The sequence below is a fragment of the Ascaphus truei genome, chromosome 1, assembly GCF_040206685.1.
Source record: "Ascaphus truei isolate aAscTru1 chromosome 1, aAscTru1.hap1, whole genome shotgun sequence".
NCBI classification, from domain to species: Eukaryota; Metazoa; Chordata; class Amphibia; order Anura; family Ascaphidae; genus Ascaphus; species Ascaphus truei.
The window spans coordinates 167163327-167187739 of NC_134483.1; the positions used below are offsets into that span (position 1 = coordinate 167163327).

Below are 24413 nucleotides of genomic sequence, written 5' to 3' on the forward strand. Positions count from 1 at the left end.
GAAACAGCTGAATATCAGTGATCTCAGGTATAAATCTGTAAACAGCAAATATAAATAATCGTAATCATGTAAAATGTGCAAAGATATAATTTTTTACAAATACCAGGTAAGTTCACTCTCAATGGTATAAAGTGGAGTGATACTGACAAAGTGAGAATAGGATGCAAGGGGGGGGGGGGTAAGGTCTGACGTAAATGGAGAGGGAGGAGTTGGAGCTGGCACCTCCGTCAGTATCTGGGAGATCAGAGGGGACGCTACCGCGTGACGTCATCAAGTTGCGCTGAGAGAGGTGATAGTCTCGTGGAGCAGAGAGCAGAAATAGCATGCGCAGTGCAGTACTCAATACTACGAGCTGCGAAGGCACACGGGAACCAAGAAAGAGGAGCGACATCAGGCAGTTGCGCAAAGTCTGACGCCAACCCCTGGGTTTGTGAATAGTGAGAGTACTATCATCCCAGAGAATACTGCCCCTGACTGTATCAAGCTGCGGACGGCACATTGTCAGCTGTCTTATCACAGCCTGGCCTATGTGAGTAAGCTTTTGGCTGTTTTTATTAAATTTTATTGTCATTAAATTTTATCAATCTGCACCATCATTTCCCATGTTATCTCCTTTCTGGGAACACACAGGGATCATCCCTAAGGGGTAACGCTGTGAGTGAACAGAAGAGTGAGCAGACATATAAAGGAAAACACGGGGGATTCGTGAGATCCGGGAAAAGAAGTTGGTTAAAGCACAGATTCTCTCAAAGGAACACTGACACAATATGTCTGTAAGGTTATTATTTTAATCCTTTTCTGGAGTTGTTCAGTGGTTCGTGTGGCTGCGCAATGGTCTTTTCTCTTTTGTCTATTGCATCATAGGAGGAGCTCGGAAGCAACAGTCAGCAATTGAATCATCACTTCTTCCACAACAGGAACTCTATAAAGAACTTTCCCTATCCATATGGACTGACCTTTGGACTGGGGTATTGTTGTCATCTGGAGCGCCGGGTTACTGCATTTTTTGTAATACTCGGATCTAAGCAGCCATTTTAAGTCAGCATCCATCTTAGGTGCCTCATATTGTCATGTCTATTTGTCTGCACGTGTGTTGGTATGGAAGTTAGTTTAAAGACATTTTTTTTCTTTTTCTGCACCTGAAGTTTTAAGTGATAATAAGCTGTACAGCTAACTACAAAAACCTTGAAGAGGGGAGAAAAGCGCCAATGTTATGAAAATAAAAGACAGATAACAAGAGCGTCTCGCATTCCGAGGGAAGTTCCCATGAAGTCCCGTATGTAGAGGAAATGTCACCGGCCTGTATAAGGTGTTATTGCTGAGTCATTTCATTTCTAATATGAATCACATAGTAATGCTATTAACTTAATGTGTTCATATTCATATTTTGTTTATCTTATATGCTTATGTAGTGACGCACACGCAACCTCGTATAGGGGGCGTGGGCTTAGTATTTTGTGTATAAATAAGACCTGTATGCCACCATGTCGTGGGGAGAGTTTTATTTTGAAACTCCCTTCTATGTGTGTGCACACGTACACTGAAATAAACTTATTTGTTATTCTGCAATAATCCTCAAACGACTCTTATTTATTCACACTTTTCACAATACCTATGCATTCACTAAATTCCCCTGAAGGCAAGGATGTTAGCACCATTAATCGGGTGAATATCAGGAGAGAGTTATGGAGAATTTTATATCCTCTGATCAAATTGGAAATTAAATCCTTTTCCCCAAGGCATCTAGTGTCCCTCAGAAGAGAAAGTGACAGATGGGTGACAGGCCACAGCCACAAAAGCCTGTAGAAAGTTCTGAAATCTTTCAGACACCAAAAGTGTTTTTGGGTATAAAAATGTGTGTTAGAACCCCACAAGACAGATCTACATAGCAGAGAACCTATGACAGGACACATAGCAGACAGAGTTGTTGCCATGACAATGAGACATCGCGGCACAAAGAAGCATCACGCTGTCATGGCAACGTGATGCTGCATGGTGTGCCGTCATGTGACGTCACGTTGTCTTGGCAATGCAACACCACTGGAAATTGCAGGACCACGGTGATGGGATCATGCATGAGGAGATGCCAGGAGATGCAGTCGGGAAGGTAAGAGTTACAGAGGCTCCGCGCTTTCCCCCTGCCAAGGAGTTTAATTAACGTGGGGGAGAGTGCGGGGCCTCTTTACCCGTGGGGCTCGGTGCAGTAGCACTGACGGCACCGCCATCACGCCTGACCTGACAGGACATTCGTGAGGACTCCTGAGGTTTAAGCCCTTAAATCACACACACACACACACACACACACACACACACACACACACACACACACACACACACACACACACACACACACACACACACACACACACACACACACACACACACACACACACACACACACACGTACGCGTGTGTACGTGACACCTTGTGTGACTGGGTGTCCCTTAGGAGAGGTTTGAAAACCACCGACCTAGTTGTTTTTGTAATATGGATGTTTATAGACCTAATTATGTTAAAATGGGAATATGCTATGCAGGAATTGAAGACACTGCACAAAGATAAGATTTTTCAATTAAAAAAATATACATTATCAAATGATTTACATCTATATAGGTCTTCAATTCCCTTCATAGTTTATCTATTTTTGTGGTATACAGGGTTTTCACCTTAACTCTAGCATCTACATACATTCTTTTATATACGTATTTTCTCCAGAAATTCCTTTTATTGTGTTATTTTACTTTTGAACAGTGGGAATATGGAAACAAGATAAACATAACCACTCTGCTATAAAGGAAAACGCTGAAAAATTCATAATGATTTTCCTTTTGCTTCATTTTTATAATGTAACATTTACCAAGATTTAACCCATGTATCAATGTCATTGGTTCATTGGTTCACTGGACTGGGCCTTTATAGGCTATAATAACCATGTCTTGATTAGTTGTTGGATATCAGTGTAACAAATGTTGACAGGTTTAACAAAGCGCAGAAAGCTAAATGACTTACACAATACAATTATTACCCTCTGCCTTGGGCTGGTATCAGTGGAAGGAAAGCAAAGAAAAGCATGCCAATTATATTGCTCATTATCAGGCTCCAAATGACCTTCTACATTGGGTATTGTTGTTCATCTAAATAAAACTCATGAATAAAATCTTTAGGCTTTGTTTCAAGACATTAAAAAAAATCATATAATCACAAAAAGCGTACATATGGGGAAAAAATGGGGATGGGAAACAAAATCAGCCAACAGCTGTGTGTTTTTTATTTTTTAATAAAGGCGCATTATCAAGGCAAAGAATGGATACTGCCTTACTCAGAAGGCGTCATCAATATATCATCTTCAAGAGACGCAGACCCCACCCACATCAGAAGTACTAATAATTAACCCTTACAGCTACAAATAGGAAAAAAACTAAATACATTGAATATAAAATCTTTCACAGGAAATGAATAAAATCATCTCAATTTTTAAAACCATAACAATCCACTGCCTTTAATTTAAAAATCCAAAAGGATTCCCCTTGTAAATGTCTCTCTGTCTATCTGTCTCTCTGGGGGACACACCATATTCTTGTAAATGTGTGTCAGGAAATACCAAACAGGTTATCTTGGATATGCCAGATATACAGTAAGTACATACAGTATTTCCTTGTGTATCTATATAACCATGATTAAAACCTTAAATAAGTATCCCCTTAAGTATGCCTTGAAAAGGCAGAACAGAATTTTGTCACTCAACTGTCTCAACGCTTCCTGTAAATAATATCCTTTAGACACCCTCTCTATCCACCTTTAAGACCCACCTTAAGACACACTTGCTTAAAGAAGCATATGAATAGCACTGTGGATATTCTGAACACATGATGCATAGAGTTTGGCCCCCTGCAGACGCACTTACCAGAACTCCCTCCTACTGTCTCTGTACGTTCTCCCTACCTACCAATTAGACTGTAAGCTCTTCGGGGCAGGGACTCCTCTTTCTTAATGTTACTTTAATGTCTAAAGCACTTATTCCCATGATCTGTTATTTATATTATCTGTTATTTATTTGATTACCACATGTATTACTACAGTGAAGCGCTATGTACATTAATGGCGCTATATAAATAAAGACATGCAATACAATACATAATGACTTGTCTGCAGGCTTAATCACCACCTCATCTTGATTTTTCAAATTGTGATCAATGCACATATACAGGGATCCAATCACATATAGAGATTCAATCCATGGACAGTATACGTGCATTGATCACAATAAGGGGATTGAGGCTATTAAGTATCATTTGGTTAAAGATGGGCTGATGTCTGTTGATCACAGAGAATTTAATCTGTCAAGTATTTATTTTGTTTTAAGACACAATTATTTTTTATTTAATAAGTATTTATTTTTACAGATCTGTGGAACGGTCATGGGAACCAATGTTCGCCCCAAGTTACAGTATGGCAAGGCAATCTTGTTATCGGATATTTCAAAGATCTAGTTGGGGTAATAATCCCTTTGCGGTGAATCTGGTCCTATTTGGCTGTTTCATAGATTATATTTTAATAAATGGAGGCTTTTTAAATTAGATTAATGTGATAATGTATATAACATAAAACTAACGTAATAACAGTAAAGCATCTGTCTCTTTTTTGGATCTGACAAAAAATAAAAAGAAGGTTATGATAGAAACAGATGTGTATAGGAAGACAACAGCCACTAATAGTATTTTGCATGCTAATACCACTATACATGTCAAACACTAGGCTATCCCAAAATGTCAATTCTTAAGACGAAAATGAAACTCTAGTAAAGAAGAGAACTATATTAAAAGAGCTGAGGAAATGTCATGCCATTACATGGATAGAGGTTACAGCAAAACGGACAGAAATAAGGAATGAAGATTGTGGGTCAAAGTAATAGGGAACATGTATTGTTCTCAAGAACAAAACAAAGGGAACCAGAGAAGAAAAATAATAGGATTTATAAGTCAACATGGCTGTCATTGGATTAGAGTGGAAGCAATAATACAACAAATTGGGGTATTTTATTACAAGACCCAGACCTGAAAGCTCTACCAGTATACCTTAACGCCATAAGTGAATCATTGATCAGAAGCCACTTTGTTCCTTCAAGATCAGGAAGTGAATGGTTAACCACCAATCAATTAAAAGGTGGTTTTCCATGTGGTAGGTGCTCTGTCTGGAAATATATTCATAGAGGAAGCACTTTTAGTGATGTTTTGAACAATAGTAAATATGGTGTAAGATCATTTTTCAATTGCAGAACCAGTGGAGTAGTTTATCTCCTTTCTTCCACGTGTGCAATGTTTTATGGAGGAAAGACAAAAAGATCACTTTCATCAAGGGAGTTCGTGGACTTAAACCGTGTAATGTGCAATAGATACGGTTGTTCTGCAGAGACAAAAAAAGACCTGGACAAGGAACTCCTAAAAAAAAGAGACTACTGTAGGTAGATGTATAATTTGTGAACCCTGTCACCCATTGGTCTGAATGAAGAAATGCCATTTTTTTATGTACAGTATCTGTAAAAATTGAAAGAGTTAATTTAGTAAATTATGTATATAATGTATATTTTCCTAAGCACTTCCAGTTTTCTGCTTATTTGAGAGCAGATGGGAGAAAAAGGTAAAAGTATGTGACCAAGAAGAAGCCCCATTTAAGATGGATGCAAATGTGCGTCGGTCTGAAGTCACACCAGCTCGAGTTCCAGAATGCTAATGATTTATATATATCTTCAGAATAAGATATACTGAACGCCAGAGGTGAATATATACAAAAAAAGTTAGGATATTTTTCATCAAGGAGCAACCCACAAAAAATGTAAAGCTAATGAATAACTGCTGCACACTTTCCAGTTCTGACAAAATATGTGCAAACCAGGAGCATATGCAGACACAAACCACATGGTATCAAGAGAAGTAAGATACTTTAATGGCTAGCACCACTATCACAGCATACTTTTGAGCTTTACTTCTAATTGCGTGCTTATACCTGTACAAATCACTTAACCCTCTTCTGGGATAGAGAACCATATCTAATAAACCGCCTTCTGCCATAAGACACCTTCTGGCACGGGAAGACACCATGCAGTCCATTTATTTGAATAAGCTGTAATATATTCCAGCACCAAAGGTGCCTTATGGCAGCACATTGCTTAGTAAACATGACCCACTGTTGTTATCATTTATAAGATTAGAAGTAGTAACGCAAGTCACCAGGTCACTATGTTATATTTCTTTCTATCTGTGTATGCTTTATTTTCTGTGCTTCACCTTGTTTTTACTTGTGAGTGTCAGAAAACCTGTATTTTATTTAATCTCATCTGGCCTTAGTAACTCATAGCCCTCAGTACATATTATTACTTTGTGCTTGAAATGATTTCAAGGTTACAATCAACAAAATATATATCCCTTGGAGATATGTTAGTAGACAGTTACAGCCATCACCAGCTGTTTAGCTCACACTGCTAGAGATGTTACCTAGAAAAGTACTGTAGCAGTTGTGGGTTCTAGTTCTGTTGGGTCTGATACAAGTACACCATTCCAGACACTAGGTGCCTTAGTCTTATCAAATCTATATACAGTAGTTGGTATGGAAATCATTTTCGGAAGTGTGGGATGGGACTCATATAAATATACTTTGCATAATCTTAAGCATATCTTCCAGACAGGTATCACAGGTGGGCTCCTTTATCAGCACAGTCATCTCTCCCTAATTTATTTGTAGGGAGGTTTGAGTGGATATATATCTACTCTCTATCCCTTTACCTCTCTCCCTCCAGATGCAGCAATGAGTATCCGAACACTTGCCTTTGAAAATCTGGGGCAATCTCCCAGGTACATGCTGCAACATTTATGTGACATTTCTGCAAACAGACTAATGGCCCATCGGATTAACACAGCGGGGATCCCTGGCAGTCTCATTCAGTTTTAATGGGACTGCCAGGCACCCCCGCTATGTTAATCCGATGGGCCATTAGTCTGTCTGCATAAATGTCACAGAAATTTTGCAGCATTACTGGGGTATTGCCCCAGATTTTCCAAGGCAAGTGTTCGGATACTCGTGGCTGCATCAGTACCTCTACCTCTCTCTACCTCTACCTCTCTCTTCCTCTATATATATTCTTAAAAATACATACGGATTATAAATTATGGTGCACTGCAACACAACCCCGAAGTTAAAAAATGGCCAAGATGCAACCAGTGTCAGCAGCTAGTACACATGTTTGTCATGATGACTGTTAAATAATTCCATATTCTGTATAGTGAGAGAACCCAAACAGTAAAGGACGAGGTCAGGAAGTGAGAGTAAGACAAAGTAGGCCAGATAATGTGGATGTGGAGTAGAAGAAGAAGATTCCACAGTTACGTAGATGGGTGGAGAATAAACAGAAGCACTTCTCACAGAAGTGGCAGACCGTGGAGTTCGCTTTGGCCTGGTGTGACATTGAGGAGGAGTGGTTGACCACCTCCTTTGGGGGTGGTGGTGGCTCTTCTATGATGACCTGGAGCAGGACCATGATGCCTGGAGACATGACGATGCAGAGGTTTGTTGATGCCGCCTCTCCTAGTAATCACGGTGATTGCTCTGCATATGTTGCTGTCGTCTCCAGGCACTATTCACACCTGCCCTACGCACACTGCACCACAAAGAATGTAGTGTGCCACTGCAGAATCACACTCCAAACCATGGCGGGGCAATTGAAAGAATTCCCACATGAAGGAGGTGGTTCCTCTGGGTGGATGGACGACTGTGTCACGGTGATGCACACGAGCTAGAGGAGCACAATACAATACAAAGAAGCACAAACTGACTGTTACATCAGCCAATGTGTGGATATAAACAAAAGTGCTCCCCAGTGCTGCTATAAACATACAGGTCTCTAGAACAGTGTAACAAGTTGAATGTGAAAATAAAGTGCAAGTGAGTGAGTTGTGTGAAAACTCGACCAAATTTAAACCAAAATGTGCAGTGCTATTAAGTGAATAAAGCACTTACAAGGTAATGGTGATGGATATCTCAGCAAACGTCTTGTCCCCTCAAAAGATAAGCATAAGAGAAGACATGGCATAATATGTTATACTGTACATCAGGCCTGCACAACTCGTAAATGACCCCCCCCTACACCTCCAATCACCTCCAATCACCCCCCTGCACCTCCAATCACCCCCTGTACCTCCAATCACCCCCCCTGCACCTCCAATGACCCCCCTGCACCTCCAATAACCCCCCCGCACCTCCAATAACCCCCCGCACCTCCAATAACCCCCCTGCACCTCCAATGACCCCCCACACCTCCAATGACCCCCCTGCACCTCCAATCACCTCCAATCACCCCCCCTGCACCTCCAATCACCTCCCCTGCACCTCCAATCACCCCCCCTGCACCTCCAATCACACCCCCTGCACCTCCAATCACCCCCTGCACCTCCAATCACCCCTGCACCTCACATCACCCTTCCTGCACCTCACTCAATGCACCTCACATCACCCCCGGGACCACGGGGAATCGCCGCCATTTTTTTTTTTTTAAAGTTTTTTTTTACGTTTTTTTTTTTAAAATCTCATCGCGGGCCGCTTAGTGAGGCCGGGCGGGCCGCATGCGGCCCGCGGGCCGTATGTTGTGCAGGCCTGCTGTACATGGATACAAAACTGGGAGAATAATAACAGTAAAAAGACGCATTGAGTGTACAGTCACACCACTCCAGATCGTCTGCAGATATCAGCCAAAACGTCTCCTACGCTTCAGCAGCCTCAATCTTCCGATTTCGCTGGCTGTCGGCGCCAGCACTTCCTCGTCTGTACCCACAGCAGTACGGTGGCCGTTGGAGTCAGATGTCTTAATTTCTGATTATGGAGTCCTTAGAGGGTCAAAACCCCTACGCATTTCGCTTTTTCGTTTTCCCCCCTGAGGAAGCCGTAAACCGAAAAGGCGAAACATGTAGGATTTTTCACCCTCACCAACCTTGAGTGAAGTACCCCCTGACCTAGACGGTCTTACAGCAGTCAAAACCTCCTCACTGCTGAAAGCACTTGCTATTGCTACTATATCTACTCCTCCTGCCTGTGGTTCCTCCTCCTTAACCCCCACATCCAAACATGCTAGTGCTTTCTCTGCCCCTGCAAGGGCAGAAAGAGAATCATTAGAGTCATTTAGTGTATCAGACTCAGATGGTGCAGCTGAAAACCATATCCAGGTTCAAAACTTGTCATAGCGGACCACGATACGCTAGAACTGGGCCCAACTCCAGCAACTCTGACATGGCCTGACCTGCATGCACACACAACACATGCTGCTGCATTTCCTGCTTGCACACCTGTTCAAACAACAGATGTGATTGGGCACAGAAAGTATCAACAGTCTCTGTCACTACAAAGACAGATTCACCTGAAGTCAATGACAGAGGAAATAGTTGCTAATAAGGTCGCCCTAACAGAAACTCACTCTCCAACAAATAGGCAATAGGCTCAGTACTATCTGCTTCCACCAAGATTGAGCTACTTCCAAAGAGTGAGGTTGAAGAGTAGGAGGAGCAGCAGGTTCCTGGGGCATGCACACAACAACAGGGGGCGCAGCCACAGTACTTCTGTTACTCCTACTGCTGCTACAAGAAAAAGCAAGTGGTACATCTTCCTGTTCTACCTGCACTGCTAAATGAGGCTGTTGAAAAATACCCCCTCAGTCTCACAGGAGGGGCACCAGCAGAACTCCTTCTGTCCCTAACCACCAGCACAACCCCTCCTGGCCCTGCCACCAGCAGAACCACTTCTGCCACTGCCACCAGCAGAATCCCTCCAGCCCCTAACCACAGCACAACCACTCCTGCCACCAGCAGAACCCCTCCTGATCCTGCCACCAGCAGAACCCCTCCTGCCACTGCCACCAACAGAACGCCTCCTGCCACTGCCACCAACAGAACCCCTCTGGCCACTGCCACCAGTATAACCCATCCTGCCACTGCCACCAGCAGAACCCCTCCTGCCAATGCTACCAGCTGAACCCTTCATGGCACTGGAACCAACAGAACCCCTCCTGCCAGTGCCACCAGTAAAACCCCTCCTGCCACTGCCACCAGCAGAACCTCCGCAGCCCCTGCCACCAGCAGAACCACTCCTGCCCCTGCAACTAGCAGAACCCCTCCTGCCATTGCCACCAGCAGAACCCCTCCTGCCATTGCCACCAGCAGAACCCCTCCTGCCCCTGCCACCAGCAGAACCCCTCCTACTTCAGCCACCAGCAGAACCCCTCCTGCCCCTGCCACCAGCAGAACCCCTCCTACCTAACCACCAGCAGAACCCCTCCTGCCCCTGCCACCAGCAGAACCCCTCCTATCTCTGCCACCAGCAGAACCCCTCCTGCCCCTGCCACCAGCAGAAACCCTCCTACCTCTGCCACCAGCAGAACCCCTCCTGCCCCTGCCACCAGCAGAACCCCTCCTGCCCCTGCCACCAGCAGAACCCCTCCTACCTCTGCCACCACTCTCCATAACTAAAATGAAAAAGAAATCCCTCCCTCCCTTGTGCTGTCTCACTCCCTGCTGTCACCTCCTGTGTCTACCTGCCTACTTACCAACAACACACTAACCCAGCCACCCTCCCACACCTTGCTCCCTCACAACCACAAGGTGCACAGCAGTGAGAGGGAATGTGGGAGGGGTTTAGCTCCTGCACGCGCATATCAAATGTTTTAGCAGTCGCAAATGAATTTAGTATGAACATATGTGGGTAAATTTGATGACAATCGCAGAAAGGGAGGGCAACGGAAACTGTCGCCAGTTTCAGGAACACTCACCAGAATTTGTTACTGTCCAAACTTTGGTCAAAACACCACGAAGACTTTGTGGCTCGAATTTTGACACATCCACCCATCTCTACCAGATAGGCCCTGATTCTGTAAAGTGTGATAAACACAGATTACGTGCTATCACAGGAAAGCCCCAGTGACTTGAATGGGGCTTTTACTGCGATAGTACATCATCTGCATTTTTCACACCTTACAGAATAAGCCCTATCGTTTCTAAACTTTACTACCATCCATCACTTTATCAAATACTTCCACAAACCCCATTTCACTCATTCCGGAACATTAGATTACTGTACAAATAAAAAAAACATGTTTAATCTTGAGACTTCATTTCTGTCACCTGCTCATTGGACCAACGCATTTAGATCAGGCAGTAAATTAAATATAATTTAAACCATCGCTGTGGTATTAAGTATTAACACTAGGTTAGAAAAAAAGGCAACACCAAAATAACAGTGTGATCCTGCAGAACAGCAATTTTTACATATATTTGCCACATGTATGAGAATAATACAGTGAAGTTAACATAAGGTCTGTCTAATGAAGTTTAAACTTACAGTTCTACCTCTTGTCTCTCATAGGTTAAACTGTTATCTCCTATACATAAACCCATTTAGATGAATAATATTTACAGAATAAATGTTGACTGAAGCAATAAATCCTAAGTCAACTTTCATTAGCTGCCAGCCAAGTGCTAATTCACCTTTTGCTTAAGTTATTATTGATTGTTTTGTGTGAATATCATTCCCCGTTTGCTCTCGTTTTTTTTATTTTTTATTCCGTTACACTGTAATGTGTAGAACAGTTTACATTTGTAACACTCTAACAAGATACATTTGTTTACAAAGAAAATATTGAAAAGAGTGAAAAATGTATATATTTTCTGGGAGTTACAGTATGTATTATTATTTCCTGGGCCGGGTGCACAATAGGGGTATTAATAATGCAAAAAACAACCCTCCACCTTATTTATTATTGAAAGAAAATCAAATTGCTTTTAATAAGAATCATTTTAGTTGCTAAACCCTGTGTTACAAGTATCACCATGACCAAAAAAATTAGCTTAAATGGAAAATTATATTTAAAGGAACAATCCACCATAACTAACCTCATTTACTTATTCTTTGAATGGATTGGAACCAGGAGGCTCTCCAGCGCTATTTTCAGCTCCCTTCAATTCCCTACATACTTACCGGTGACACTACCAGTACTTCTGGGTTTGAAAGGGGATTCAACTTGCCATACAATAGGAAGCCAGAACCGATGATATTGAAACGTTGCTTGTGTGTCGTCATGTTTCCTGACTGAATAAATGTCCATTTTGTTCTTCTTCTATTTTTCAATATAACAGTGCGGTGGTCTTCCGTTTTTATTTTCATGCCACCATTTTGGAGGATGGGTGGCACTTCCTAGTGGGACGGGCACTGAGAGGTTTCTTCTAGCGACTATTTCTTTGAACCTTCCTGGCTTTTTTTTGTATAGCATTGACAAGTGATTTTTTTTCCATTTCTTTTAATATATATTTTTTTAAATAAAAAAATCATGCAAATGTAATAATTGATAAAGCATTAATGTACCCTCTCTGGAAAGTAAGAGGATTCCAAGCAAATGTGCTGTGATTGGGAGAGGGAGTGGCTCAGTGAGTAAAGACACTGACTGGCACTGAGCTTGAAGCAGGTGGAACCTGGTTCAAGTCCTGGTGTTGGCTCCTTGTGATCTTGGGCAAGTCACTTTATCTCCTTGTGCCTCAGGCACCAAAAACATAGATTGTAAGCTCCACGGGGCAGGGATCAGTGCCTGCAAAATGTCTCTGTAAAGCGCTGTGTAAAACTAGCAGCACTATACAAGAACATGTTATTATTATTGCTGAGTTCTTGGCAGCAGTTCATCACCAGTTTAACAGGTTTTTCGTTGAATGCGGACATTGTGAAATCTTCACAAAGCCCACATGTAAATGATATATGCAAACACGTGCAAATGTATTTAATACTCAGAGATCTTAAAAATAAAAACTCAGTTCTATAGTCACTTTAATCCCCACAACAAAGTGTAACAACAACTCTAGAAATACAGTCATATTGGGGATCTCCAGGTGCCTTCTTCAAAACACTGCAAATCAATTCCTGGCTGGGAGAAAGTCAACATATAATGGATGCATAACATACAGTTATTAGTATGCATAATTCAAAAGAGTCCTGGAGTAAATGAATTGCATACATAATGTTTTTAATGATGGAGCGATGGTTGAGGAAGGTGCCAGTGATGACAGTTAAACGTCCCTTTGCCTTCCCAGCCTCCTTCATATATTCTCAGGCATAGGATGACAAAGGGAAGCCCACGGGTCACATGAATAGGTACTGCAGCCCTACACTTTTATTAATAAACACTATCCTCGAGTTATATTCTGTACATTTTCCTTCTAAAGAACAAAAAACTAATTATGGACCTGGAATAACCCAATCGAGAGCAACGTGGTATCTGAGCCCCCATTATTGGTCGGTCGGTCAGTCGGTCGGACACACACACAAACACAGACACCACACATCTCTCTTCCTGCAATCACACTTAACATATATACTGAGCTACCTTCTGGATTGCCCCTCAATTGGGATGTCTGGCTGTAACATTATGATTGAATGCATGTCCGACACCTCCACATACAGTACTGGTTGTGTTTTTTGAGTCTTTTTTTTTTGTTTCATCATTTTTGAAATGTCAATCTTTCTTCAAATTAACGTACAATTATTCAGATGAAACCGCATTATGTGCATTTACACTCGCATGTTTCTCTTCACCTGAAAGGCGCAGATTATAGGACCACACTCTAAACAATATCCTGTAATAACAGTGTTAAACCATAGTGCAGAATGAGGATACTTTTCTTTACAAGTGGCATAGGCATGATATTGTTTCAGCATGGGCAAGTAGCTAATCCTCTTTTCTGAAGCACTGACATGTAACTCATCAATTTGTAGCGCTAGAGGGGAAGTCCCACAGCTACTCTAGCACAAAAGCATAATCTATGCAGTTACTCTGGGACTTTTCCACATTTCCTGGGGAATAGTATTGCAAAAGGTGATCCAAAAATTGGCTGGATGCGTCCCTAGCTCCCAGAGCACTGAATAATGAGAAGATGCTTTGGAGCAGGCCCTTCAAACTCAGAACTCTCTGGAGAAACAACCGTTTTCTGGCCAAATGACAAGGTTGCGCAACCCACATGTTTGACAGCCCTGCTCAGGCGTCACATAAACCCATTGTTAAAGACATATATAAAACCCAAGGCCAATATGTATGAACTGGTTCTTAGATAAAGAATAAATTTGGAAACATTTTTGTCAATGTTTCCATTTAACTGAATTTTTTGTGCTTTTCAATGTGATATTTTCCCTTTTTGTGATGCATTTTGGAGATATGAGCCTCCAAAACAAAAGCGATTTGACTGAAATCAGAAAGGCTGCGATTTTCACCATAGAAGTTATTTTCTCTGAGCGAACTCCTTTTTCACTCAGGTCATGTTTTGTAAAAAATAACGTCCGTAACTGAGCTTATGAGCATATGGTTAACATCATGTTATTTTAGGATAATGCTGTCATTGGCATTAGAGATGGACAGACTGGTCCAACTTTATAATGATAGATTATTTAAAATCCGTCCATAAGGCTCGCTATGTTGGATTTTAAATAGTCCAACGTAAGATTTAACAGAAATCCATTCCACAGACCGTGTTTATATCGAATCCAACGTTGAATTCTAAAAAAAGATGTGTACTGTAGTATTCTAAAAAATGTGACGACGGATTAATCCAATGCCAAAAATGTGTATACGTTTAACTCTCCTTGCAAATAATTGACAGTAGTCTTACTCAATATTATTAAATGTTATGATTATTAAATATTAACATACTGCTATATAATTAACTAGCTGAAAGAACCCGGCGTTGCTCGGGAATTCTAAGAAACCACCAAAAATAGTGATATTTATAAATAGATAATTCATTTTTTTAGTGTATTAATGCAAAATCCCCATCTTAAACAACAATAACACAATCAATAATAGTTTCATTGCCTCTGAGGTTCTGAAGTTTTCGGGACCACCACTGTTCCAAGGCCTAGAGTGCTGATGCATCCATATAATACATACTTCTGAACTGGGAAGTCTGCTCCTGGCTTAAGGTCTGCTAGGATGCCGCACTTGTTTTTTTATGGGCCATGAGTGTAGACGTAGCGACAGACTGAGCATCACGCAGTTGGTGCAGGGTAGGATCGACTGACAAACACAGTACAATGGACGGGGCAGATATGAAAGTCAGGCAGGCGGCAGGCTGGAAAATGGTTTAAACCGGCCTGGGTTAGGGTAGGCGGAAAGCAAGCATGTAGTAAGGCAGGCTAGAGTCAGGACAGGCAGAGGTCACAAGCATAGTCAAACAGGCAGAAGATGGGACCTCAAGCAAGTCAGATGAAAAATAATATACTCTGATAGCAACACTGGATAGAAGGGCAAAAGCACATTGATCTGGCAACCAGGAAGTGGTCAGCTTATAAAGAAATCAAGGGGGGGTGTCCACGAGGTTGATTAGCAAGACGTGTGAGCAGTAATGTAGCAGCAGAGCAGCTATCCAGCAGAGCAGCTATCCAGCAGAGCAGCTATCCAGCAGAGAAGCTATCCAGCAGAGAAACTATCCAGCAAAGCAGCTATCCAACAGAGAAGCTATCCAGCAGAGAAACTATCCAGCAGAGAAACTATCCAGCAGAAAAACTATCCAGCAGAGAAACTATCCAGCAGAGAAGCTATCCAGCAGAACAGCTATCCAGCAGAGCAGCTATCCAGCAGAGCAGCTATCCAGCAGAGCAGCTATCCAGCAGAGAAACTATCCAGCAGAGAAGATATCCAGCAGAGAAGCTATCCAGCAGAGAAGTTATCCAGCAGAGAAACTATCCAGCAGAGAAACTATCCAGCAGAGATACTATCCAGCAGAGAAGCTATCCAACAGAGAAGCGATCCAGCAGAGAAGCGATCCAGCAGAGAAGCTATCCAGCAGAGATGCTATCCAGCAGAGATGCTATCCAGCAGTTGGTTTAGCTCGCTCCTATAGCTGCGGCCCTAAATGGCAGGTCATGGGTTCAGATCCTGTCGGCCCTGACAATATCATTACTCTCACTTGTGAGTTACACAGCATGGCTTACACAAGACGGTAGCGGTAGAAGTAACTATTGTTTTTAATTACCTGCACATGAGAAGGGAGTATCACCAGTGTGAATATGCCTGCAAATGCAATATTGGCGGCTGCATCTGTAGACCAATAATCACGCGAGGTATTGGTTTAACAAAATACAATTTGGCCAATTCTTGAGGTTGAAACTAAATTACTAAGCTCTCAAATAAATGATTTTTTTTTCAAACAAGCTCAGACTCCACAATAGAGGTTCTATGAAAAGGGAAATTATACCACAATAGTATATGACGCACTTGATAAAATGTAATTTGTTAATAGAACCACTACGAAAGTGAAAGAAGAGAAGCCCAATAGTGAAAATATGCCAATGTTCATTACAACTTTTAACCTATGTCATGATAAAATCAAGTGTATTATTAATATGCATTGGAAACTTAAAAAAAATGGATAAAATGTTTCTGATAATATAATAAAGCGCAAACAGCCAAAAAAATATGCTGGCCCTGGGCTCAGAAACTAGAAATAGTAATTCTCTTAAAAAAAATAATAGGCAACTATATCTGTGGAAATCGCAGAACGTGCCAATGTAGGGCTAAAGAGAAATTAAACATAATTAAGGTAACTCCGGAGCAGGTTAAGGTTTGTGATTCAACTGTAACTCCAATTTTGTGGTATATGCCATTAGTTGACCCTGTGGGCTTCAATATATCGGGAAAACGATGTGATCATTAAAAATAAGGATGGAAAAACATGCCTATCGATTAAAAAATGCTCAGAAGGAACAACAGGAAAATGAAACTATACAAACTACAGCACTAAATGTAGAAACTCGGCTGGTACTGTATGTGTTTCAGAGGCTACAACAATATTGGATTCACGAATGTTAGACGAGGATGCCTAAGGGTTTAAATGAAATTATACAATTGATGCCTTTAATATAAGATTTATTATTTGTATTATTAATATTTATTGTGGATTTTTCGTTTTCTATACTTAAATCTAGTTATGTGAAATGTATCTGTAATTTTATTTAATTAATTTGAAATGTCAGAGGCATTTGTCTAGTAATACATTATTAAATATATTATATAAATTATGAGTTTATTTCACAGTTCCTCTTGCCACCTTTTTATACACACACGCACACACGCACACACATATATATATATATATATATATATATATATATATAAAACAAAAAAAGTGTTTAAAGCTCCATACAGCATAGCATCATCCGGAACACACACACGTCACCGGAGTTGAGCCACATCAATAAAAGCTCCTGGGATCTCGTGGTTCCAGAGATACTCCCCAGGGAAGCTGCCGACAGTTACATCCTGGTATTGAAATTGCCTGCATCAGATGGGCCAATAGGAAGCTGCAAAGTCATCTGTCAAGGGTTCCTATTGGCCCATCTGATGCAGGTGATTTCAATACCAGGATGTAATTGGTCCATGTAACAAAGGTTTACATCACCATTTACCTTCCCCTGGAAGGGATCCCACTGGTGGCCCCTTCCGCAGTAGGTTTATCCGAGATCAGGGGGTCCCCGGAGCAGAAATTAATACGATTCCGCTCCAGAGACCACTGCTACCTATTTATAGGTAGAGAAAGTCAGAATTGCTCCTTTAAGTAACTAATCAATTATATCGGCATATATGGCAATTGATATTTTATTAAAATGTATGGCTGTTAATTTAAGTATATTAATTGTATATAGTTATATATACATACATGTATTGTAGGCTATTGCACTTTATATTTGCACTTTCCTATGTACATTTCCCTTTATGAAATGTATATTCTGCACTTCAGAGTTCTGGCATTGCATTTTAAGACGTGAAGTGCTGATATATTAGGAGTTATAAATAATGATGCTTAATTGATTATTGTTAGAGCAAGTATATGGGGGTCCTTATTGCATTTAATCACTCAACCCCTGATGAAGCACCCCTCCACCCGCAAAACTTGTAGAGGTCCAGGAGGACACTTCAGGCACACACTATACTGTACGTTTCTGCGTGCTGACATCGAGCAATATGACCCGTCCCCCTTCCTCGATAAATTGTTTGTATATGAGAAGCAGATACTGTACTTCGAAGGCCACCCTGCTTTCCCTTCTACTGCCCCAGTGACAGTATCTTTGGACTCATAGAGCAGAAAGGCAACACTATCAGCCTGTTTCCACGAAACTCTGCAAAGGGTCACTGAAGGCCATGAAGAGAAAAGCCTGCATTCTTCCCACGCCAAATATGCGGGGCACCCGCTAGTTATTTTGTATTTGAAATGTTTTACTATAAAGATGGCTATATATATATATATATATATTTTTTTTTTTTTACACTTCCTTTCCCGCTGTATTTCTTCTTTTTCAGTGTTGACAGACTGAACCCTACGTGAGTGATCTGACCCACTATGAAAAGGGGATTTGACATTAATATTCCAGGAGATGTTATAATAAGAATAAACTAGCCAGTGATGTTTAAGATGAAGGAAAGTTAGGTTAACTGGAACTATAATTATGAAGTGAGTGAAATCCAAAACGGAGAAAAAAAATGGAGCACAGCGTTTGGAAACGCTGTGCTCCGTTTTTTCTCTGTTTGGATTTCCCTCTACTCATTCCTTGGCTTGATGTACGCATCTCAGGACAGTATACACCAGAATCATGAGTACTATTATCTTATATATGAAGATCAATATGATGCTTTTGGGGGATTTGCCTATCCATAGGAACTATTGAATCACAGTTGTTTTCAACAAACGACAGCAGCTGGCTCGTTAAAACTCCATATACAGACATTTTTTGCATCCCCACCAATGAGCTCTTCAATCAAGTTTATTTTCTATACTCACTGGTGTTACAAATATCTGTCAGTTCCCCAACAAGATACTAACAGCACTTGTTGATACTGTACAATGCTTGATTATTATGAAGTGCCTGGCTCTGCAGGGAGGGACGGCCTTTCTTTTACAAATTCAGGGACACATTTCATTGTATGCGGTATTCTGGGAAGTAGGGCAAATTTTGCTTCAACTGTATTCTATTGCTGTTGGCCCCTGCAATGACCAAGAGTTTTCAGTTTTCTTCTCTGGAGTATCAAGTTTGGTCCTCGTGTGTGTGTGTGTGTGTGTGTGTGTGTGTGTGTGTGTGTGTGTGTACTGGGAGAAGTATATATTTATATATATAAAAGGCTTAGGTATGTTCCTGTACAAAGGTTCAGCTGTTACAGGGTTGCTAGGCAACGATTGCAAGGAGGAGAGACAGCAAGGAGGGGAGGAGAGAAAGAAACAGCAAGGAGGGGAGGAGAGACAGAGACAACAAGGAGAGGAGAAGATGGATGAGGAGGAGGGAATGGCAAGCAGTGTGCAGATAATGCAGGAGGGAGTGCAACAACGACAGCAAGAAAGGCAGAGGAGCCAGAGAGAGACAACAAGGAGAGAATGAGACAGCTGGAGGTTGAGGGAGTGGAGAGGAGTCTGCACATGGGGTAGGAAGGAGTGCAAAGAGAGGGGAGGAGAGACAGCAAGGTGAGCAGGAGGAGAAAACAGTTACAGCAAGAGGAGGAGATAAATTCGATGAGGAGGAGGGAGGAGAGAGTAAGATGGGGAAGAGGAGACAAGTGACAGCAAAGCATTAATAGGAGGGGTGAAAACTAGTGGTGTATCGAGTACCCGTAATTAGCCGGTACCTGGCCTTTCCTGGCATGTTTTCAGCTACCTGGACATTACCCGGACCCGGCAACTGAGAAGTGGGCCCGGCATTGTGTGATACCCGGCGTCGGGTAATGTCGGGGTAGCTGAAAATAAACAAATCACTTAACTGCAGCCATCGATGGAAGACATCTATGAAGAGCCGCCGAGGTCCTGTGGTGGTGGCAACATCCGAAGTGTCTTCAGCCGGCGTGGGAGCTGCAGGAATCCATTACACAGCACAGCAGCGGGTAAGCAGTGTGAGCCGGGGAACCACGTGACCGGAGCAGGATCAGGAGCGTTCCTATTGGAATAGGAACGCTCCTGATTCTGCTCACATCACGTGGTTCCCCGTCTCCCCTTGCTATCTGCTGCTGTGCTGTGTAATGGATTCCTGCAGCTCCCACGCCGGCTGAAGACACCAGATGCTGCCACCACCACAGGACCTCTGCTGCTCTTCATAGATGTCGCCGTGGTCTTCATCCACCCGGCAGGTAAGTGCCAACCGGGTAACCGGGTACCGGGCCGGGTAGAACTATTGATTTTGTCCAGGTACCTGTTACCTGTTTTTTTCCAAAATCACTACCCGGTACAACACTAATCTCCTAGATCGGTGTATGTCCCGCGAGGTACAGCTAGTTTCACATATTATTTTTAAAGTTACTTGAATATAGCCGTCAACATATTTATAAAATGTAACATGCTATAGATGTATATTTTTGGTTTACAGTGCATATCAGATATATGTATTCTTATTGAATCAATTTAATAAAGCTTTATTATAACTGGGTTCCAGTTACAATGTGATAAGATAGTCTTAAAAATACGTTTTTTTTTTCTCCTTTTAAGTAAATTACATTTCCTCTGGCCTCGTACACAAGTATTGTCTTTTACTTACCTCTAATATAAATTCAATGGAAACTGGTGATTATTTTGTAGAATTTGTTTATCTGTAAAGGTACCTCTATGAATGAGCAATGTGGGTCAGCAGCATGATAATGCATTTCTAAGTCTGCAGTTTTAATAGCAGTGTGATCATTTGAAAGGGGATCCTGAATGAAGATGATTTTCGCCCTACGATGTGTATTCACAGCCTAATGTCCCCATATTTCTGCTGCACACAACACAAGGTGGGCTACTATTAACCGCCCATGAGTGCCAGACTTTATTATGTAGTGACTACGTCTCGGGGCACCCACGGGGTTAAGTGTAAACAATCCAACAAAACTTCCATCATCTACATGGGTGCTGGAGTTTTTAAAAAAAAAAATGATTTAAACATATTTCCAGAAAAGTAGGAGAGGATTCTGTCCCTTCCATGCTCCAATTTCTCTGTAAAAGTTTTTAGCAGTATACAAGTACAGTACATATACTACAGTGTAGTATGGGAGTGCTGTCTTTACTTATCTTCAGCAAGAAAATAGTGAGAATACTGGGAGGTACAGGGTAGAGCAACTCTGATATGTTTTTAATGATAATTTTTAAGGAAAAGTAAATTTTAAACATAGCAAAAATTATTGGGTGCAAAACCAATGGAAAAAAAACTAGGATTTTTTTTGTAAGGCAATGTGGTGTTATTTTTGCATCAGTGTTGCACCCCTTATTCTGTACTGTATCTCCTTTTCTTTTTTTGATTACGGAGAAGTATGTTTATTCATCTTTGTATCTTCTCTATTCAAGTACAGTATCAGTAATCTCTGTACCACTACATTAGGAAGCTGACGATACCACATATACAGTGCACCCATTTTAAATTGTAATACTCTTTAAGTAGAAAGTATATCACGTGTGTGAAGTAGAATAGAATTCTAATGATCAAATGTGGCTGTGGGTAAATGCTCATCCATTTAATAATATGTGTGTTTGACTCATACTAGAAGAACATGATACACTAATGTGTATTGTATCTGTCAAAAAGATACATTTCCAATATTTTCCAACATCTTCTTTTATAATACTTTGCAAAGGAACATAAACGTAACCCATAATGAAGATGCATCAACCATGTCAAAAAACAAGGCTAGCATAACACAGCTGAGAGATAGTTTAACTAGACCTCTATATTACTATTTTTTTTTTATTACATGCCCTTGTCCAGATGAATTACTGGCCGGAGCATTCACACAGTAGAACAGATGTTTAATGATATGCATTCATCTTCTGTGCAGTATAAGAAAGTATTTGTATAGCAGAAGAAACACAAAGCACATTACAAAGTACCACACAGGATAAAATAGTAGACCACTTACTTGTATTAATTTTCTGAAGGGAAATGTGCTTCTCCAGCTGCCGCCGTAGTTTGACTTCTGCTCCATATTTACCAGTGGTTCCATTGTCCGCCAGAATGAAATGTGAGTGCATGCTGTTGAGTACCGTCAGTTTACTCATGGGGTTGGACATGGTTTGGTACGGACGAACCACCTTTAAGAATGAGGCGGGAGAGACAAGACAGAGCAATGCATCATTACAGTAACATTCAGATGACTACTTCTACAACACCGAGGCTTGGTCCCTGCTGGCTACTGCAGCGTTCGCTATGGCGGGCACTGTGGGGACAAGAGCCGGCCTTCAATGGGACCGGGCTCGCTGCGAGGGGCGGCCGCCGCACTGCGCGGTGCGTTTTTCCTGCAGGCAGGAAAATTGTGATTAGTAGTAGTGACAGAGTGCTAGGCCACGCCCCCTGGGGGATCAGCCAATGAGGGCGAACCTGCCAGGTGATGTCGTGGCTGCGCCCCCATCACTCCCCCCTCACGCCCCCCTATCTTTCCCCCTGCAGCTCACTGCAGACCGGGGAACTTGGCTGCACGCATGCAGCGCAGGCAGCGGGGCCGTAGCCATAGAAACAAATTGAAATCTTAGTATAATCAGCACTAGTTTGATAGAACAGGTCAGGCATTCTGTATTGTGGGCGCCCTGCAAACTTTTCTTATTTCTTCAGCTAATACGAAAGACAAAGCTACATCTTCATTTGTCAAGAATTCCAGTTTAGTTGGCTGCTCTAGAATATGGAAAATGTAAATGTATATTCTAGAAGGGTCTCATAAGGCCGCGTCAATGGTGTGAGAGCGTGCTGCATTGTGCGTGTCATGGCGCGCGCTTTTACCTGCAGTGATTTGTGGCCTGGGTAGACGCGGCGGGGAGGCGTGTCGGGGGGCGTGGGCGTGACATCGCGGAGCTGGTTTGCCCTCATCTGCTCTTCTCTGTATATACTATACACAGCCAGTTTAAGGTATTCTAATAGTAATGTTTTATTTCCTTGTCCTGAACTTAGATGAATAAGGTCTGTGCGGTGGTAAGAACCTTCCTTTAGAGTGCATTCCCTGTCTACTCCACTAATTAATAGCAGCTTTCAGTACAATGTACCAGTGAGCTCGATAACTATCCATTCAGTCTTTTTATCTCCTTTTCACACAAAAAGTGTGACTCATGTTTAATTGAGCGATAATACATAAAACTACTACAAGATATTTCCCTCCTGGAATTATTTCAAGTGGTGATTATGAATGTATTCCCAATCCCAACATATATTTTTATATTGAACAATTTCCCAGTCTAGTATATATTTTGTTATCATTATGATACATTTTACGGTTTTGGTTCATACCGTACAGTGTTGTCTGATATAAAAGCTATTAACTAGGTTACTAACATCGTGCATTATCCCTGTCCTTTAAGTACTAATCTTAGGGGGAAAGTACTTTCCCTTATTAATGCAGTTTTACATGTATAAGTTATACACATTAATTTATATTCTGAGTAAGAACTGTATACAGTTAACCACTGTGTTTTTCAAGGATATATTGAACATATAACATTGATTGAGCTATGCATCATCATAAATATTTGATTGCCATTAACTTTGCAAAGAGAGTAAATGACCTGCTGTAGGAGTTACTCATTAAACTGTCACAGTGCTGATCGGGTACTTTTGCATGGAAATTCCAATTAATTTCAATTGCAGTTTAAGGAATAACCCCTACGGGATAAATTGTATATACTCAGAAGCAGCTGTTAGAGCCATTTTCAGACAAAAATCCCCATTGAGTTCATGTTTATATGTGTCGTAGCGTCAAGGTAGGAAAGGTCTTTACTTCAAAATACTGGGAATAAGTAATTTGGGACTAGGTTTTGTGAGATACTGAGGTTTTGCTCCCCTCTGCACAGGACCAGCATGCTAAGGGTTAACATGTGCTTGTACTTTGTGGAACGTCAACCCCCACCACTGGAATGTTAATGAGCCAAGAGGACACAAATATCTTTTTGTTCACAACTGCAGCAGATTCAGTCTCAACCACCCCAGTGTACATCTGCGTTGCCCCAAAGGCGGACAGCCTTGGGCACAGCCAAAGGGTGTGAGCTGTTTGCTGCCGTTCGGTGATGTTAAAGCTGCTCTATTTCAATCTGAAACTCACAAGCTCTTTATCCCTTGTACCCAATTTTCCAACTCTATTGGTGCATGAAATGTCTGTGAATTCACTGTATAACCCAGTTCTTTTAATGTAACCATGTATTTTTTATAACTCTGTGCCCACGACATACTTGAAAACGAGAGGTAACTCTCAATGTATTACTTCCTGGGAAAACATTTTTATAAATAAATAAATAAAAAAATACAGTATACAGTATGGGCAGTTATTATTTGGCACAATGGTATAATGCAACGTGTCAACATTAGCATTTCCAATCAACAATGTTTTTAATTTCTTAAATCTGCTAGGATTTAAGTATGTTATC

The 24413-nt window shown here is 41.5% G+C and overlaps 1 protein-coding gene across 2 annotated transcripts in view; it reads right to left on the reverse strand.

Moving 5' to 3' along the window:
• Positions 1–24413, reverse strand: part of TRPM3 (transient receptor potential cation channel subfamily M member 3) — a 514687-nt gene that overhangs the window by 174040 nt on the left and 316234 nt on the right. For both annotated transcript variants that reach the window (XM_075597955.1, XM_075597963.1), the window contains exon 6: positions 21929–22100. In XM_075597955.1, the coding sequence (XP_075454070.1) occupies positions 21929–22100 (172 nt within the window). The remainder of the gene's footprint in view (positions 1–21928; positions 22101–24413) is intronic.